At 48.0% G+C, this 21,044-nt stretch overlaps 1 protein-coding gene across 2 annotated transcripts in view; it reads right to left on the bottom strand.

Moving 5' to 3' along the window:
- LOC144096664 (uncharacterized) overlaps window positions 1–21,044 on the bottom strand; it is a 165,165-nt gene that overhangs the window by 47,164 nt on the left and 96,957 nt on the right. For both annotated transcript variants that reach the window (XM_077629498.1, XM_077629499.1), the window contains exons 10-11: window positions 19,031–19,250; window positions 8,487–8,609 (exon numbers count right to left, since the gene is read on the bottom strand). In XM_077629498.1, coding sequence (XP_077485624.1) covers window positions 8,487–8,609; window positions 19,031–19,250 — 343 coding nt within the window. The remainder of the gene's footprint in view (window positions 1–8,486; window positions 8,610–19,030; window positions 19,251–21,044) is intronic.

Raw genomic sequence — 21,044 nt, 5'->3', positions numbered from 1 at the left:
ACACCCACGTTGCTTCAAGGGCATTCGAAATCTACCTGTGGCGTACACTGCGAATGGGAGAGCGTGGATGACAACAGCAATTTTCGAAAATTGGCTGCGGGAGGAGGACGCAAGGTTTACGAGGCAGGGCAGGAAAGTTGTCTTCATCGTAGATAATTGCCCTGCCCATGGCCAGGGTGGAAGGGCTGGAGTCCATCAGCCTTGGATTCCTCCTGCCAATGCAACTGCTGTCATCCAACCAATGGACCAAAGAGTCATCCAGAATGTCAAGGTCCACTACCACTGCCAACTGCTTCACAGCATGCTGCTTTGTGCTGACAGTGGAAAGGATTATGTCATTGACTTGCTGTCTGCTATCCACAAATTGGCCCACGCCTGGGAACAAGTTCAGGCAACAACAGTGAAGAGGTGCTTCCACCATGCAGACTTCGAAGCACATGATCCAATACCCATGAAGAGGCAGGTAGTGCTGATGAAGAAGCAGACACTATATTTAATCAAATAGTGCCCTCTGCCCCTTTTTTATGACAGGACTATGAGGACATGGATGCAAGTGTACGCACCTGTTGCGAGGAAAGGCTCGAGGAAATTATTGCAGAAGTGCAAGCCGAGGACCACTCTTCCTCCAGTGATGAGGTGCGAGGACCCTGTGCCCAGTGCGGTGCCAGACAGCGCAGCTAGGGATGCAGTTGCACTTTTGCAACAGTACTTTGAACGCGAAGGGTACACAGAATTTTTGCAAAGCCTTTCAAATATGCACAGTTACTTTGTGAAAAAGCAACTGAAGAATGCAAAACAGACCACAATTGATACCTTTTTTTCTTCACACCCACATCAGTAAGGGCTGGTGCAGTGTAAATAAATATTTCTACATGAAATATGTGTGCTTTGCTTAAATGAAACTTCTGATAAATGGAACACTTTTTGAATCCCCTTCAAGTTCCGTTTTAAAAGGAGTCCACTGTACAGCATTTCGAAAGGTGTCTTGCCTGATGCCTTGTTTACGGCATTGTTGATGTCACGTTCTGTGTTTGCAAGTTTTTCGTTCCAATCGCGCTGGTTTGGGTCGCTCATTGAAGTTGTGATGATGGGCAGAACTGTCCGGTTTACTCTCTCCACAAGGCCGTTTGCTTGGCTTGTGGGTGGCGTGTCGAGTTGAGCAGCTATGACGTATGCATCATGCAGTGCAAAATTCCCCAAAGGCGTGCGACGTGAAGCAACTGCGTCTATTGCTAATAACGGTCTTCAGCAGGCCTCTCTCGAGAACGAACTCCTCTAGTGCACGAGCACATGATTAGTGGAATGGTGTCGCGTGTCGCAACCAGTCTCGACCTGGTGAGGTTGTCGATGAACACAAGAAGATACTGGTTGTGCTTCTTGCTTGGGACGAATGGCCCCATGTGGTCCATATGTACAGTAAAACCTCGTTAATTCGAAATCGCTTAATTCGAACTGCCGGTTAATTCGAACTGACGCCGGGTCCCGGCAAAGCCCTGTGTATTTCAATGGGTCAAAACTCCCGATAATTCGAATATGCCGGTATCCACGTCGGTTAATTCGAACTAGGCGCCGATGGCTGGCATTACTCCTCGCATATAGAAGTCACCTCGTAGCAAATACAATGCGCTGAAAATTAAAAAAAAATGCAGAATGATGAGAAAAAAAATAAGCCAGCGCGCATACCAGCACGCACGAGGTGAGACGTGAATTTCGTTGCCCGAACCAACCCTCCGGTGCATGCCGTAGCAGGTTTTCGCTGCCGGAGCGTCGAAGCATTGGCTTGTCTATTTTTGGCTGACGCGCGGTCACGCGGGTAGCCACCCTACCGCGGGCGCCGCCTATGCTCCGGCCACGGTGGCTCCGGCGCAAGCCGTTGCAGCAGGTCAACTAAAGGACTACCTTGCCGATTACTCACTCAGCGATGTGTTCAATGCAGATGAAACCGCGCTTTATTTTAAGTTGCTGCCGAACAAGACTGTCAGTTACAAAGGCGACACGTGTTCAGGCGGGAAGAGAAGCAAGGGAAGAGTGACGGTGTTGGTATGCGCAAACGCGACTGGCACGGAACGGTGCCGCTTGCTTTTGGCAAAGCAGCGAAGTTAAGCGATGCCGAGATTATTGAAGCGGCCTGCGGTGACCAGATGCCGCACAACTCGGGCGCGGCGAGACACAGCTGACAGCGACGACGAGTCCGACGGAGGCGACGATCCATTGCCACCCCCGAGTGCATGTGAAACAGCGTCAGCACTCGATCTGGCTGCGCGCTACTTCTCCGCCGATGATAATTCGGACGCTTGCGTTGGAGCTGTTGGGCAAGTTGCAGACGATGCTTGTCGAGTCACGGCAAAGGAAACGAAAACAAATGCGCATCACCGATTATTTTTCTCTTTGATATGCTTTGCCAATCTGCTGTTAATAAACATGTTTTTGAAGCATGGTGTCATATTTAATCATTAAGCTTGCTGCTTACGCGAATGCATTTTGATGTTAGCTCCAACCGCATAAACAAATTAACTTTATTTCCTTCGACATTCGGGCTCTATGATTTTAATTCGCGCAATCGCCCGCCGCAAATGTGTAGTAGCGCGTAGTAAGAGATAACGATCTCAGATATGCCTGTTTTAGCTTCGGCCCGTGCTGCGGAAGTGATGGCCGCTTTTTTTAGCGCCCGCTCGTTAATTCAAACTCCGCTTAATTCGAACAATTTTCCGGTCCCCTCGAGTTCGAATTAACGAGGTTTTACTGTATAACCTTGAACGGTCGTTTGCCCGGTGGAATTGTGTGTAAAAGGCCTTCTCGTCTGCCAGCAGGTACTTTGTTGTAAATGCATTCGAAACACTGCGAAATGTGTTTCCGGATGCAGTTCTTCATTCGTGGGAACCAAAAACTCTCTTGAATTTTGGAAGATTTCTTTTCCATTGCGAAATGTCCCATCAAATCATGCGACTGTAACACAACTGCCTTTCGCATGCATTTTGGCAGTACGAATTTGAACTTCACATTTCCGTCTTCTAACTCTTGCACGAGTCTTCCCTCCCTCACGTTGTAACCCTTTGCTCTTGCCTTCTTTTTTTTTTTTGCACTAGGATCGCTGGGCTCGCGTAAGGTGACAAGGTCTCGCTTACGATACCCTCTCGTTTCCACTCTCCAACAATCTGACGAATTCTCTTTCACTCCACGGCATTTGTTCGGTAAGGCCTAACCGCAACAGGCGGACTTCCAGGTGTCTCTGCGATGTTCATCTTAGGCACAGGAGTGCATCCGAGCTCGCTAATGTTGTTGGCAAAGCAGTCGCGATATTCATTTAGAAGGCCAAGAAGCTCAGCCTTTTGCTGCTTCGTTACTGACGGCACTACTTCAAGCTGCTGATCCTCGAATGGTATGCGCTCTGTCGCAACAGAAAACCTTGGGCTCAATTGTATCGCTCTTGCTCACACGGGCAGGTTGATTTTGGCCGCCAGGTATCTCCAAAACGTCACCCTCCTTGACGCGCCCGAGTCGCTGTCCCCTTTTCACAAGCACGTCTTTATCTCCGCTTGTGAAAATCGGCGTAAAAATCGGCACACTAATCTCCACTTCTCTCATGTCGACAAGAATTTCACTTCCAAGGGTACTGAACAAAACAGGGCCTAACAAATCAGAATCTGATGATAAGGCCATCCAATTAATGGAGTTGGAGTGAATGACGGTCTCTTTAGTCGCTTTCACATGCATTCTGGACTCATTCAACAGCTCCAGGTGAGAGAACAGACAGACACTTTTGCGCCAGAAGTGCAAACAACCATCCAGCCTAGCATAAGCCACGTAATGCAGCTCTGTGTACATTGTCCTGACAAGCAAGTCAACCGTCAAAGTATCATCTGACACTACAAGAAAAGGAACGTTCTCGTCTTAGACATCGTCGATCTCGAGGTCTGTGTAGCACTTGCCGATCGCCCTGGCTGACGGAGTGCCTTGCTTGGCTTCCAAAACCGTAGAGGGCCGTGGCATCCTTCGTCAGCTTTGCACCGCAACAAGCAGCTGCAGACACGTGCAGGAGGCATCCAGACCTGCCGTTGTCGATCATGCCGACGAGGGTCGCCATCCCGTTCAGTATGACATGCTTCAGTAGTGCTCCAGGGGTGATTTTCTCTTCGGTGTTGGTCACTGTGTTGGTCTCGTTGCTTTGGCTTATCAAACAACGACGCTGCGTGTGGCCGCTCTTCCTACAGCGTAAGCATTTCATTTCATGCCTTTCTTCTGGACAATCGCGGAAGATGTGTCTGAATCACCCACAGCTGTAGCATTTGGACTGGCCTCTATCGTTGGTCAGAGGTGGTCTCCTGTCCTTGCCAGATCGCTCGTACATAGTCTTCCGTGCGCAGATGGTTTTTCTGGAACCCTTTCGGTGGCCGCCGTGAATTGCCTCTTCTCATGCCTGCCGCCAAACCTTTGCTCCTGCTCTCGGTTGATACGCTCAAATTCCATAATATCGTGGAGGAGATCGTCGTCGTCCTCGTGGGTGCGTCCAAGTAGCAGAGTGCAGAGCTGCCTTGAGTGGAGACCGGTCAGCACCTGCTCCCGAATGTCACGAAAATTGAGATTGGCCTATTGGCGAAGACTAACTTTTGAATGGAAGTAGGCTGTTGTGCTTTCTTTGTGCTGCTGCACTCGCTCCTGCATCTTCCTCCATCATTCTGCTGCTTGGGTCTGGCCGCAGAGGGTGCGGCGGAAGTGGTAGTCAAAATTTTCCCACGACGTACCCACTTCTTTGCGCAAACGCAGCCAGTCCTTGGCAGGTCCCACAAGGTGGCATTTAGCAGTCTCCAATTTGAATGGTTCAGGTCATCGGTGCTGTATAGCGGTGGTCTGCAGGTTTTCCAGCCACTCTTTCGCCGATGCCGCATCGCCGCTGCCATCGAAGTCGGAAATGTTCTTGCTGAGTCCAGGCATCACCTGATAGGTTGGTGCCGCTGCCGCGCCTGGCGCTCCTGATGATGATGGTAAAGGGAGCCGTTCCAGCAGACTGGTCAACAGACTGGCTTTTTCCCGCATTGCGCTCAGGCAGTTGCTCACTGAAATGTTGCCGCTTACTTTTCCACCATCTTGACCATCGATGGTGCCCGCTGTCGCTCCTGATGGTGTTTTGCTCATAATCGTGGTCTACTACAGTTCACTCTATGGAATTCGCAGTCTTCAGCCCGGTTTCTGCAGTTACAATCCCACTTCTGATTAATGTTAGTAACGACGCTTAAGATTAAATTAATGTTACAAATACGGGCTGAAGAAATGAAACGATTAAACACTCATGTGAAGGAAATACAAAAAGATATACCGTATTTACACGATTGTAAGTCGACCAAAATTCCAAAGTGGGGGGGGGGGGGGGTCGACTTACAATCGAAACGAAACATTGAACTGCCAATAAAAGCAAGGAAAACAATCTATCAGGGACGCTACTGCGATGTTAGAAGATTTTGTTTGCTCTACGGCTCCAAGTGTAGCATTCAGGTATTCCGCGAGCTTTTTGACCAGGATTTTTCATTTTTTATTTTTACTGCACACACCGTTACCCACCGGAATGGTTCAGGGCTACTGAACAGGATACCCGGGTTAGAACCCGACCGCGGCGGCAGCGTTTCGATGGAAGCGAAACGCAAAGGCGCCCATGTGCTGTGCGATGTCAGTACAGCAGGTTAAAGATCCCCAGGTGGTCGAAAATATTCGGGAACCCTTCACTACGGCACCTTGTTCTTCCTTTCTTCTTTCACTCCCTCCTTTATCTCTTCCCTTACCACTGGGTTTCCGCGGATATTTGAGACAAATACTGCGCCACTTCCTTTCCCCAAAAACCAATTTCATTTCACTCACGGGAAGGGCCGCAGTCCCGCTGTACCAATCGCGGAGTCTGCGCCAGCGCCCGGGAGTGTCGCTAGCTGATGGAAGAGCCACTATTTCAGTTGGTTGCGCAATACGTAACAGCGGCGCTTCTGGGGAATGCCGATGTTTGCTGGAAGAGCCGACGCCCCGACACCGATCACTCTTTGTTTGGTGGTGCTTGGGGTTGGTGCTTTTGACCCGACTGCCGGCCGCGTGCTTCGCCATCAGCTCTCCAGGTTCGAAAAGCATTCGGCGCTCATTCACTGCAGCATTCAAGAGGGAGGCCATCATTTACGCCGAAGAAGCCAACAACTGCACGGCGGGCCGCAAGTTCGACGTTTCTGAACGGTTGGTGCGGGAGTGGCGGAAGCAGCGAGACAAAAATTTCCATTGCGACTCCAAGCGAAGAGGCTTCCGTGGGCCGAAGTCTGGACGCTTTCTGGAGCTGGAGGTCAAGCTTGCAGCGTATGTCACCGAAATACGTGATCGGTCCCTTCCAGTGACATGCGAAATGATCACGCAACAAGCCCGGGTCTTTGCTGCGGAAGCTGGAATACTCCGAACAGACTTCAAAGCCAGCAGGGCTTGGGCTTCGAAATTTATGAAGAGGGCTGGCTCCTCTTTTTGTCGGCGTACTAGTGTATGCCAGAAGCTGCCTGCTGCTTACGAGGAGAAAGTTCTCACCTTCCATAGGCACTAGCTCAAGCTCCGCGACTCGCGGCGATACCTGCTCGGCCAAATTGGCAATGCGGACCAGACTCCCGTCTACTTCGACATGACGAGCAACACAACAGTGAGCGTGAGGGGAGCTCGCGAGGTTAAGCTTCTCACGACAGGAAACGAGAAATTTCGGTTCACTGTTATGCTATCATGCTTGGCAGATGGCACAAAGCTCCGACCGTACAACGTCTTCAAAAGAAAAACTATGCCAAAGGAAATGTTCCCGAAAGGTGTGGTGCGAGTGAACGAAAAAGGCTTTATGACGGACGACTTAGTTATTGATTGGTACCGTCGGGTGTGGCTTTTGAGGCCAAAGGCATCCCTCAAAAGTCGCAATCCGAACCTCCTCGTGCTGGACTCATTTCGCGGCCACCTTATCGCGAAAGTGAAGGCAGAGAGCTCCGAAAAGAAGATACCGGTACAGATATGCTGGTGATTCCCTGCGGTCTGACGGGGCAGCTGCAGCCGCTAGACGTTGGCATTAACAAGCCATTCAAGGACTTGCTCCGGCGTGAGTACAACGAGTGGCTGGCGGCAGAAGGGCGGGAACTTACGCTAACGGGGCGCGCGAAGAGAGCCTCCCTGGCGGCTGTGTGATTTCCGCTTGGGCGGCCGTTCCACGCGATGTCGTGGTGCGGTCATTTAGGAAGTGCGGGCTTTCCATGGAGGACGATGTGCTGTGGGATCGCAGCAGCGACGATGACGACGACGACAGCAGTACCACTGAAGATGACTCAAGTGAGGATGAATAGCCCATCTGTGCAATAAATTTTCGTTTTTGAAGCGCTCCACCGGTGTTTTTTTTTCGGACATGTGATTGGGGGGGTCGGCTTATATTCGCATCAACTTTTTTTTTTTTTCGGCTATGCGATTTGGGGGGGTCGACTTACAATCCTGTAACTACGGTATTTACAAAAACTTATTTACACGCCAAGATACCTACGCGCAAGTTCGCACACCACTTGCACACTTGCACCGTCGAGCATCGCACACACACTGGTTCCTTCTCGTCCGTCACTTCGCTGAGTCGCCTCCGAGTGCCGTCACTTCGCTGAGTCGCCTCCGAGCGCGCGCGCGCGCGCGCGCGCGCACACACACACACACACACACACACACACACACACACACACACACACACACACACACACACACACACACACACACACACACACACACACACACACACACACACACACACACACACACACACACACACACACACACACACACACACACACACACACACACACACACACACACACACACACACACACACACACACACACACACACACACACACACACACACACACACACACACACACACACACACACACACACACACACACACACACACACACACACACACACACACACACACACACACACACACACACACACACACACACACACACACACACACACACACACACACACACACACACACACACACACACACACACACACACACACACACACACACACACACACACACACACACACACAAATGCACACGTGCACGGGCCCACTTGAAAGGAGAGGCCGCACGGCTCTCCAGTTCGTATTTCGGGTACCGGGGCATTGCCCGCCACCCTAACGAGGACACCAGTAAGATAACGAAGCACCACTTATCAGTCTTTTCACAGAACGAAGGGTGGCGCCAAGGATGCCCACCCTCGCACCGAAAGCACACGTGTGGACACAAAAGAACGCTCGCTGCACGGAACCACACTCGCGGAGAAATACAAGTATACGAGAAATGGCCCTTTCGTACACTTGCGACGAGGTTAGTTTCACATGGTGGTTTATACCTACTGGTGTTTCATGCAGTATTACAAACTGAAAACCACCCAATTAAAATTTTGATGTTTGTACTTTTTCCAGAGCGCCAGACGAGACTTGACGTACCTCATGGGCACGGTGTTCCACAGCCAGTGGTAGGCTTCTGGCAGGGGTTGGCTAAGGCCGGTGCCCACACGCTGTCCCAGGTAGCCTAGGACCATGGCCTCTCTCATGATCCGTGCCAACGACCTGGGTCCATGCAAATGGAAACCACACAAAGGCCAAACGATGCTTTCACTGCTGAGACAGTCAAAGTGGAAGCTGGGGCAAGTTGTTTTGACATAATCAGAACAGTGCAAAGACGTGGACATGAAAAGAAGACACAGACAGTGCCCTCTGTGTCCCCATCTCTTCACACCCATGTCTTTGTGAAATTTGGTTTTTGGGGAAAGGGAATGGCACAGTATGTCTCATATATTGACACCTGAACCCCTAAGGGAAGGGATAAAGGAGGGAGTGAAAGAAGAAAGGAAGAATAGGTGCCGTAGTGGAGGCTGCTCCGGAATAATTTCGACCACCTGGGGATCTTTAACGTGCACTGACATCGCACAGCACACGTCGAAACACAGCCGCGGCGGTCAGGTTAACACCAGGAAACTCCGGATCAGTAGCAGAGCGCCCTAACGACTGAGGCACCATGTCTTTGTGCTGTTCCGATAATGAGACAGCCGATTTCATTTTTTTTTTGAAGTTGGCCTGTACTAATTGATTATAGCATCCTCACGAGAAACTGGCTACTTTACCGTATTTACTCAAATGTAACGAGAGTTTTTTTTACCGAAAGTAGAAAGGAAATGTCTCACCCCCCCCGCGTTACAATCGAATACTAGGTTTAAAGCGCTATGAAGAGCACCAAACACACTATTAAAATCATTTCATGTGTCAAACGTGTGCGTTGATCGTACTGGTCATTCAAATCACGCACTCCAACTCGCCGGTCAACCAGTACGCGAACCACAGGTCAAAACTACTGGGACAAAGCGGCAACCTAATCGCAAACGCAAAAAAAAAAGCAACGCCAGTGAGAACAAGCCAACAAGAGTCGACGACAGCTAGAGTCACTGGTGCGATGAGAGGGTGCCACCTATTGACGAATGTTCGCAACCTGTAGCGAGGTTGTGTGGCCTCCGTGACCGCAAAATGAAACAGCCATCTCGGAGGCATCGAGCGCTCGCAATCACCGCCAAGACGCCAGCAAAGGAGCGAGCGATCCCACCCCCATCTGTCTGTTAATCCTTGCAACTGATGCAAAAACGTGGCCATGTGGCTAACAGGCAGCAGGGCGTGGAGCAGAGCGCTTTGTTCACTCTTTCTCGTGTTTGGTGCCAGTGCGTGTAGTTGTGCGTTCCGTGCTTCGAGTCTTAGGTCTATGCCTATCAAACGGTCGAGTTGTCTTCATGCGGAATGCCATGCTCACGCGCTCAGTATACAGCTGGCTTCAAGCGCAACGCTAATCTGCTTGCTGAGAAAGTGGGAAATTCAGCAGCTGCAAGACGTCTGGATGTCAACAAATCGACAATCAGGGGATGGAAGAAACATTGTAAGGAATTGCTTAACTGCAACAGCCTGCAAAAAGGCTTTCAGGGGCCCAAGAAAGGCCGCTTCCCGGAGTTGGAGCATCGCCTTGCAGAGTTAATTAGCGAGCAACGTTCCCGACTACTTGGAGTAAGCATTGAAATGCTTCAGCGCAAAGCACAGGAGCTTGCGCGGGACACGGGTTTGACCCAAAACCAGTTTATGGGGGGAAAAGGGTCTTAGACAAAATTTTTAATATTGGACTTAGCATAATGAAAACTTCAGCTATTATGTATTTTAGTGTGCTGATTTCAAATATGGTGTCCATTTTTGTGTATTATATGTCATTTGTTATTAATTCAAGAATTTCGGTAAAATTGTTCTGACAACTTTTTGAAAAAATTCGCTACTCAGATTGAAATAATTTTATCGCAGTGGATTCTACTATTAATAATGCTTGCAATAAGGGTACTTTCGGTGTTCTAGCCCTTCCGTAACCAAAGTTACGATGTTTTGAAGTTCACATAAAAGTGGCGAGGAAAAGGTGATTTTTATTTATGCCGTTTATTATTTTCACATTTTATTAAGAGTGCTGTTAATGGTTTTATTGCAGGGTCCAATCATTCAGCTTTCAAATAAAACAAGAATAGTGAAAATCGCGCGAACCAATACCAGGAAAAGCTTGTCAGCAGTGTGTAGAGGGCTGCAGAAAAATGGAACTGAGAAGAACGTAAAAAACGAAATCAAACATTTTGAAGCTGGGTAAGCACATTACAGTGCTCAATTTTCCAAAACAAACAGTTTAGAAGGCGCATAGTGAATAGTCTGAATCACATTTTTGCCATTGGCGCCGCATAGCAAGCTGCAAAAATGATTTCGAGGGTGCACACCGTGTTGCGAAGCAGTCTGTCGATCATCGCCACCAAATCTACGACCACATCGGTAGCTCCGCAGGCAATGGAGGGTTGGCGTCTACGTGCTCATTCGCTGGCGTCCACATCTTGCGCTAGGTTGCAGAAAATGCTGCCAAACTGGCGATTTTATCATCGACGTGCTTCGCAATCCTCCTGGTCAGCGCTGGGCAGAAATGTGTATAATCTGACCCGCTGCTGCCAATCTCGCCCGAGCCCGCAATTTGCTCCGTGTCGAAGGCGGACGCCGAAGCTGGTAAACAAGCGCTTATCACGACCGCAGAATTGCACTCCTGTGCCTTGTTATTCCCTTATCCCCCCTCCGATCACTTTTAAGTAAAACCATCCTCCGGCTCTCCGTCATCCTCTGCAGCCGCGATATGCACTGCGCTCGGAAGGAACGCCGGAACGGCTGCCAAGGTCGAGTCATCTACCGGTTCATGCTTAGGCGCTCCGCTGCTGCTGGTTGACATCACTGCCGACGAAGTTGTCTTCTGCTTGCTTTCTGCGGCATTTTTTACGTTTTTTCCCAAACTTATGCGCGCTGCGAGCTTCCGATAAGGTTTCAAGCCACGGTGGTCTTTTTCAAAATGGTGTCGCAGGATGAGCGCGGAGCGTTAAAAAAAATGGCGCCGGCCAATGAGGCGCTTAAATTTCGCCATGTGGTGTCCAAGAGCCAATAGCATTGCCGCATTTTATATTTTGTTTTGTCTTTTTCTCGGCGGCCAATTACAGTAGACCTTTCGTTCTGGCAGGAAAGAAAGCTGCTGCGTTGCTCTTTCAAACGAGTCCAAAGTCGCTTAGCTGCGCCGGCCACTTTTGACGAGACACGCGACGCAAAATGGGCATTTTCTAACCTATTTTCATGAGCTCTCTTGTCAAAATTGCATCTTTGCATGTCGATTTCTCGTAAACTACGCGGTATTGAGCCATGAAACTTGAAATTAAGATGGAAAATGATGAGTCTTATCCAACTATAACCAAATTTAAAAGTCGATTTTTTCGCGATTTTTTGGTCCCAAAGACGCACGTCCCCCCTTAAGGCATCACGAGGCTGGGTGCAGAAGTTTACGTGAAGGGCAGGGTTCTCCCTTCGACACACGACTTCTATTTGCCAGAAGCTGCCCGAGGACTTCGAATCAAAACTTTGAGTGTTCCAGCGCGACGTCATCGATCTTCGTCGCTCTACCAACATGCCACTTGGACATATCGGCAATGCCGACCAGACCCCCTTGTATCTGGACATGCCTATGTCCAGAACAGTGCACAAGTCTGGTGAGCATGAAGTTCGCCTTAGAAGCACAGGCAACGAAAAAAATCGGATTACCGTTACGCTGGCATGTTTGGCTGACGGCCGCAAGCTCCCTCCATTCATGATTTTTCGCCGGAAGACGATCCCGAAGGAAACTTTCCCGAAAGACGTTATCGTGCGCTGTCACAAAAAAGGTTGGATGGACTCGAATCTTGTCATAGATTGGATTCAAAGCGTGTGGGACCGAAGGCCAGGTGCATTGCTGCATCTGGAAGCAATATTGGGTCTGGGCTCTTTCCGAGGTCACCTGACACCCGGCGACAAACAAAAGCTACAGCGTGACCGAACGCATCTCGTTGTTATACCGGGTGGCATGACCTCCATTCTCCAGCTTCTGGACGTTTGCATGAACAAGTCCTTTAAGGATCGCTTGTGACAATTATACTGGGAGTGGACTGAAAGCGGATCAACAACACCTGCAGGTAGGCTGAAATGCCCAAGCGCATCTACCGTTGCCCACTGGGTTTCAGCAGCCTGGTACGGGCTGCCTCGTGATTTGGGCTACCGCGCATTTAAGAAATGCTCAATTTCAAATGCTCTAGACGGAAGCGAGGACGACCTGCTGTGGGAGGCAGCTAGTGACAAAGAAGAGTCAAGCTGTCATGATGACAGTGACGGCAACAACTGCCGTGAGGATGAGGATGTATAGGAATGCCTGTTTGGCTTGTATTTCAATAAAGTTGTCTTTGACCCTCAGAACTGTGCGATGTCGGTTCCTTGCGTCACATTCGGGTTCTTTCGGTTTTTCTGTCGCACGCCCGAAGTCTACCCTCGCGATACAATCAGACTTTTTTTTTTCCCCTTTTCACACCCGAAAAGTCGACCCTCGCGTTACAATCGTGGACGCGTTACATTCGAGTAAATACGGTAACCTGAAACACTTAACCCAGAAGGCTGCCCCTAAGGTGCCCATTGCACTTCCATGCTCTGAACCCCCAAAAGCCCGACTCTGCCTGCCAAAGTAACTACCAGCAACTACCCTGGGCATTACCAGCCTTCACCTGAAAAGAATACAACTGTCTCACCATGGTTCGCAAAGCACTGTGCAGACTAATATAATGCACCAAGGGCACAGTGCTCAACAAAACCTGAACAGCACCCCGACAGAATGATGAGACAATGATGAACCACAGCTCTCTTTTCTATCCAAATTTATAAAGTGATGCCGAGAACAATCTGAAGCTGGCCTGTATAATTAAATTACTGCACTTTAATAACAAGGGCACTACTGGCACTGAAAACAGAGGTTTTGTGGGCCAGAGAAGGCCAAATGAAATATCAGTATCACAGCCACCAGACATTTTCACCAGGAAGTTGCAATGATATCAATGCCGTTACAAACAAGGTGGCAACACTAGTGGATTTTAAGCCTGAAGCAAATCAGAAGTGAATAGTGATTTTGTTGGAATCATTTTGAGCAAAGGATAGGATAGGATAGAAAAACTTTTATTGAATCATAAGTATTTAGGCGATCAGAAGTCTTCTTGCTTGCTTCGCGTGTCGCTGTCTTCACGCTGCGCTGCAGGGAAGGCTTCTTCAGCAAAGGGTGTTCCCTCAGTCCAGGGCTCCACTGAGTTTGGCTGCATCCCTTGCGTGCTCTACCATCCTCTTTTGGACGGCGAGCTCGCAGCTGACGAGCCGGCTCTCCCAGTGCTCCGCACTCGGGCGTTTGTGTTCTCGGAATGCGTTGTTTCGTTCGCATTCCCATGTTATGTGAAATAGTGTGGGTGTGGCCCCGCACCACGGGCATGTGCCCCTGTATTGCGCAAAGGAAATGTTTTTTTAAATCAAAGCAAACAGCTGACAAGTGAAAATGTAGTAGTGGAAAAAAGTCAGTTCATTAAAGCTCCATGGCATATGCCAAAAAGATGTGGCTCGCAGTATTCATTAAGTCCGAAAATAAAGCGAAAAAATTACAGGTCTCGCACCAGTTAATTCACACTGGCTCCCGAATAGAGGCCGCGTCCAGGTATGCCCGGCGTGACAAGAGGCCGTCAAAATGTAGTTAAAACTTGATTTAACGAACTGAAGAGCAGCCACAAATTATTTCGCTAAATTGGGAGTTTGCAAAATTGAGGAAGGAATTTTTCAGCCATTCAAAATCTAAAATCGTAGCGTAGCAACATTTAAAAGCTACAGCGGGATTAAAATTGCCGGTAACTTGCACCATGACTTGGACACCTAGATGTCTCTACTGGCATGCTGCCAACAAGCTGTGAGACATTGTGGGCGAAATAAGTGAGCAATCACCTCTCTTTTCACTTGAACATTCCAGGAAAAACTTCGTTAAATGGGGTTTAGTGGTCACCTGTTTCATTATTTCAGGTTCATGAGGACATTGAACCCTATGGGTACTTGACGGCGAATCAAAATTTGTTCGTTCAGTCAGGGACTTTGTAAAATCGAGCTTCGTTAGATCGAGCTTTAAGTGCAGCCCTACTCAGAAGTTGAATTCCATGCTGCACAGTTTCTAGCAGCCAGCGCAAATGAACAGCCCCGTCTGCAAGAATGCTCTGACCGCTTAGTTTCGGTTTCACTTTTCTGAGCTTCGTGCCAGCCTGCAGCAATGACGGCTCGAGCAGCTAGCATCGGTCAGCCAATTGACGTTCTGGATGCTGATCGGGGCGTCGGTTCTTCGCGCTTCAGCGCCGCTAAGAGTTCCCTTCGCTCCCGTCTTACCATTTGCTGTTTACACAATGAAGCCTCTTCACATGCAACAGTGCCGCTTATGATGAGTGTGAAGCAATAGCTGTGGAGCTTCACCGCGTCACACTGCGAAAGATGCGGAACGCCCTTATGATTTTGGAGGAGTTCTGCTTCGACACTCCAAATAGTACGACAGCAATAAAGCATCGATGAAACCATGAGAAATAGTCATTGCCGCGCCATTCTTATCTCAAAGGCAGGCACACATTGTCCAGTCTTTCACCAAATAAATTTATCGTGATGAAAACAGTTCTTGAGAGCTTCTTTTCCGGGTCACTTGACAACTCGAACTTTTATAATTCTTTTTGGCCCCTTGAAGTTTGAATTAATCAGCTTTTACTATAGACTCAAGCTTTCACCGCGTGACCGCACTGAGCATGCATGATCACGCATTCATGCCAATGTCAGACATCATCTGCTACGTGAGTCACAAGCACAATCGACTGCACTGGTCGAAAGCAAAGTAAAAAAGATGTTAGTGAAGGTACTGCGCACACGCCAGAAGCGACATGCGGTGCCTGTGACTTCTGGGACGAGTCCTTGCATAGACCAACTTCACCATTGTCTGCTGAGCTGCTCCGGATGAAAGTTCATCAGCATGGGCGTTGGCATGTGATGCACCTAGATATATTATAATTAGATGTGTGCAAGTATCCAATTTTCGGTTGTAAAGTGAATATGATATAGTAGAAGAGCACGAAGTTTTAGTAGTAGTACTGTCGCACTACATGACTTGGGATGCGCATATACAGCAACTGGCGAAAAAGCTTTCTTCCGCTGCTGGCTTACTACACCGATTGCGAGACATTTTTCCAACTAACAACAAACTTCCAAGCTTTTCACTCAGTCTTTCCGTCCCACATTAATTATTGCATTTTAATTTGGGCCAAGACTACTAAAAAAACATAACTATACTACATAGGCTCAAAAAGAAAGCTGTCTGCTGCATGGCTAATGTTTCATACTGTCACCACACTCATGACCTGTTTTCCTCAGTTCAACAAATTTACAATTACCGTCTACTATACCTCCTGCACTTTTCAACAATATCTTACCACCAGTTCCTTAAGAAATTGTGTACTCTTACATTGCAAACTCACACATATCGAACAAGGTCATCCGAGGAATGGTTTGTGCCGCGGCCGCGCACAAATTATCTTCTGCAAGCATTAACGTACAATGTACCATTTCTATGAAACAAGCTGAAAACATTTTTCTGGTTCCATTGACCTAACTCGTACATCATTGCACAAAATATTTGTTTCTGGGCAATTTTCTTAGTACTCAGTTCTTATTTTGTGGTGGAAATTGTGTGAGAGGGCATACTGAGTGAGTGTGGTGTTTGTCTTCTCATCAGGATCTGACATGTAAAACGCTTCATAGTACTAATTCCATTTGTTTGTAGCGCAGTTATATTGTTGTGCAGATTGTTTTCTCTTTTGTAGCTAAATTATGTTGTTGAATTGAGCGCACGCATTCTATTGTAATATTCACTTGCATTTTAACTATTGTACTGAGTAAGTAAGGTTACCGTATGTATTCTATTGCAGCTTTAACTTGTATTTGACCATTGTAGTGTGTATATGAAGTCGCTGCTGCCAAAACGGCTCCCTGACCTAGTCAGGCTGTGTTCACAGCTTTTTGTCGGGAAGCCACCAACATTGTACCAATGTTGAAAATTAGGGGTGTGCGAATATTGAAATTTTCGAATACGAATCGAATACAAGTATAAAGAAAAAATGGCTTCGAATATCTGTTCAGTACAAAAAAATTACAGAAAACGATGAGCAAGCAAACGTTGTTGCCCCTATTTTTTTTTTTTTTCAAAATAGTGTATGGTCTTTGCAACTAAAATAAACAAAACTAGACTGCCTCAGTACCATATAAAAAACATGATGTGCACAGAAATGTATACTACTTGATTAGACAGCCTAAGTATGCAAACTATAATGAGGTCATGCAAAACAAAATCCATAAAATGACAAGACTGGCAACAAAAAAATAACATGATGACTATTAAACCACATTCATTTGGAGTTCAAGGGACCGGAAGAAATGCCCGGTTCATCCGAAGGCCTCTGTTAATAAAATTGCCCGCGCACCCCCCGAAAAAAAAAAAAAAAATGCTGCCAAAAATGGTGAAGACGCAGTAAGGCCTTATGAGGCGGCTCCATCGTGCTAACACCTGTAAGCCAGTAACGAGCCACCCATTTTGGAGTGCTGGAAGAACAACACAATTGAAAGCAAGGGGCCGGGGAACACACATTGGCGTCGGAGCAGCGAGGCGGTTTATAAAAAAAAAAGAAATAAGCCGCACGGAGCTGGGATAGGACTATCGGCGAAAGCGCGGGCCGACATTTGAAGTTGCCGCGGGGCAGCGGTGAAGCTCAGAAAGCGAAACTACGCAGCCAGGCTATTTTCTTGCCCTAGCTAGAGAGGCCTTCCGATTGTTGCCGTGCCTGCCGTTACGCCTGCGAAAGAGGTGTGCAGGTTGCAATGCACCATGCAATAGGCGAGATTTTAACAGGATCGCTTGCCCTATTGTGACTACTCGACGCGCCCCTTCAGGAGGCTCCCGCGGCATTCCGCAAGTCGGCTTTCCCGCAGAGCGTAGTTTACAAAACGGGATGGCAGAAGTCACACTTGGACAGTTATGAAGGCGACAGGACGCATTCTTCAGATGTGGGCATTAAATATGTAACGTATTACCGAAAAATTAAAAAAAAGGCGCGATTTCGCGTTGCGATTGCTCGAAGCGGGCCGTCGGCCATCTTGTTCGCAGCACGGGTGATATGTGGGAAAGCCCACTTGGGGAAATTCTCACGAGGTGAAGCCTTGCGGCGTCGGAATGCGGTCGGTCCGTGTAATAAACGGCGGAGAAGAAAGAGGATAGGACCTCTGTATTGTTTTCCTGGAATTTTTAACTCGATTATCGGCTAATTTGCCCAGATACTGTGGTTTTGCCACGGCCGGATTTATGAAAGTATGCACAGTATACGATCGCTGGCGAGTATTCGGAAATTTTCGAATATTCGGAAATTCACGAAAATCAATTTTCGAGTACAAATACGAATTGAATATCAAACATATTCAATTCGCATTCGAAATTTAGAATATTCGCACACCCATGTTGAAAATAAATTTGATTTTATTTGATTTGAATAGTGCAAAATGTAGCATTCGAATTATCAATAGCCTAGGAAAAAACTGTCAAGAACTGCATGCATCACGGTAAATTTATGAGGTGAAAACCTGGACAATGGGTACCTGATTCTGAGATGAGAAAAGGGAGGCAATGGCTGTTTTTCACGTTTCCACTCATGCTTTATTGCGTGCGTACTGTCGGCAGCGTTGGAGGTGAACTGCTCCAGAATCCTAAGGGCCTCCCACATCCTTCATGGCGCAATGCGGTGGGGCTGCACCGCCACTGCGTCACACCCATCATAAGTGGCATGTGAGCAGGCTTCTCCGCACAAACAGCAAATAGCACATGATGAGCGTGCAGGTTCGGCACACTGGCAGAAGAATGGAACCACGTGGATGCAAGCGAAAGAAATGGCACTGAAGCCGGGGAAAAAAAGGGTGAAAGAAAACACCAGCAATGCATCAGTCAGCATCTGAAATGGTGTTCAGCTGGGTTATGTTGGCTGGCTGGTTGAGCCAACGTCTCTGTGGGTTTGCACAAAGCCCAGAAAGGCGAAACCAAAATTAAGTGTTTGGAGTGTTTTTCGGGTACAGGGCCACCTGTTGGTAGTCACGCCTGCCGTCATGCACACATAAGAGGTGTGCAAGCAACTATGCAGCACAAAACATGGAATTCAGGTTTTGAGTAGGGCTATTTCAACAATCTCCTGCTGCATAGGCCATTCCTAGACACAGACTTCCTTCGGGAGCCAATTCCAATTAACCAGCGTGAGGCTTGTAGTGTTCAAATTAGCGAGCGTCCGATGCCGTGGACTTAGGTAGGTGTTGGCAGGGACCAAGCAGGCAGTTCGAATTATATGGATTTCCGAACTAATTGGGGTCGCATTAACGAGGCTTTGCTGTATCTGCTTCGACATTCAAAGCATTTAAATAGTCGCACAACTCTAGGCAATACCCTTCGCCCAAAACACATTCAAAGCACTTCACACAAAGAAGGTGACAGCATTCTCCTTCCAACACACCTTCCGCGGAAAGTGGAGCCGGGCAGCGGGTGGTATGTGACGCCCGCCAGAGGTGGCTGCTGGTCGGTGCCATCCTGCGACGTCATCCATCCGCAGGCCGATTGGAGCATGTCGTTGTCCAAGGGTGGCAGGTCGGTGGTGCCTTCATCAGCGAGAAGCTGTATCACGTCTGTTGGCCGTGCCCACCGGATCACGTCCACCAGCAGGGAGAGACCCAACCCTGCGTGATTGTGCCCAGTTCTGCGTTCTGTACAATGGCCACTGTCTCCCTGCCAAAGGTCTCTGTCTCTCTGCGTAAACAGAGCGGCCGCACCACGGAGAACAGCACAACAAGCTGCGGCTCTCCCAAGGTGGGAGAGCATTACTCTTGTCCCCAGCGGCTACTGCTGCCATCATCATCATCAGCACAACTATGTCCACTGCAATGCAAAGACCTCCCCTGTCAAACCCCAGTTAACCCTGATCGGTGCTAGCTTCAACCTATTGCCTTCAACCTATAGTTACTGCCACCTCTTGGTACGTTTGCAAGGGAAAAGTCTTGTGGTTTTCAAAAGCCGCGCGGGATGGCCGGCATTCGTTACCCTACAGTGCCGAGTGTGATCATGTTTTCAAACTCCTAGAAATTGACATGGTTATTACTAACGGGTCAGCTAACAACCTCCAACAGAAACCCGGTGCCTACGTGTAACAGCTTAAGATTTAGCTATTAGAATTTAGTCAATTGACTTTGTAATTAATGTCATTCACCTGTTTTCTGTCTGCCACCACTGGTATTACTATGCCGCAGTAGCCCTCACAACGTAGTTCAAAAAGCCCATGTGTAAAAATTACTGACAGCCTTCATTGAAACATTTTGTACAGTGTATGGACACGTAAGAAAGTTGCTGGCACTCATTCCATGAGATCAGTGGCCTTTTCAAACATAGCCCAGAGATGATCTTTTTTCTTTAGTGACACCCTGCCAACTGTTATACCAGAGTGTGTTCAGTGTTACCGCAAAAGCATAAAAAGCAGAGGCGGCTGAAGTGCGCTTTTCAAAAGTTACAGGAGCCTTTGCTAGGCTGAAGAGTCAACTTTTGAACTACTGCACCAATTGTGATAAAATTTTCAGGGATAGTGTATCTTATTCTCATTCGACTATAATAAAAATATCTGCTTCCTAGCTCAAACAGAAAAAAAATTATAGCTGTCATATTGAGCAATCAGGTGTGTCAGCTTAGGAAAACTATCTTTTCAAAAATAATAGATATATACTAATAGTCTGTGATCAGATATCTTTTAGATGGTTTATAGTGCAGGATAAGGCCATTCACAAGTTTTTTGTGCCATATCTGTAAAAATGTCACAACTCTAAAAACAAATTTCAAGTTTTTTCTTGTCATTACAGTAAAAACCCGCATATAATATGAGGTATTTTTCCCATAATTAGCGTCCTAAATTTCCGTTTTGCACTATTTAAGGACCCGAACAAAAATTTTCGAAGTTGCTCGAAGTTTTGGTTTCGTTATTGCGGCGTGGCTACGGCTTGGTTTCGTTACTCTCGACAAACGGCATCATGATGTCATTTCTTTGTTGTTGATCTGTTGGGTGTGCCGGGGGGTCGTGATGTGCAGTGTGCCTATGAGGTGGATGTTTTTTTGGGAGCAAGATGTCAGGGTCCCGAAAACAGTACTCGGCTGCTTTCAAGCGAAAAGTGATTTTAGCTGCAGAGAACGTCTGCAACAGTGCGGCTGGGAGGCAGTTTGGTGTCGTCGAGGGAAGCATTCGTGGATGGCGATGACAGAAAGAAGCCCTTTTTGCGTGCAGCGGAACATGACGAAGCTTTCGCGGCCCGAAGAATGGAGCATTCCCAGAAATTAAACTTGGCCTGATGGAGTTTGTACGGACCAGCGCGCTGCGCATCTGGCTGTGAGCGTGGAGCTTATGCAGGCAAAAGCTAGAGAGCTTGCAATGCAAAAGAAAAAGGGATACCGCGCTCTGCCTTCAAAGCGAGCAATCACCGAATCCATCGCTA

The sequence above is a fragment of the Amblyomma americanum genome, chromosome 7 (assembly GCF_052857255.1).
Source record: "Amblyomma americanum isolate KBUSLIRL-KWMA chromosome 7, ASM5285725v1, whole genome shotgun sequence".
In the NCBI taxonomy this organism is placed as follows: domain Eukaryota; kingdom Metazoa; phylum Arthropoda; class Arachnida; order Ixodida; family Ixodidae; genus Amblyomma; species Amblyomma americanum.
The sequence above is the reverse complement of the archived record's forward strand: the minus strand, read 5'-3'. Positions and strand labels throughout refer to the sequence as shown.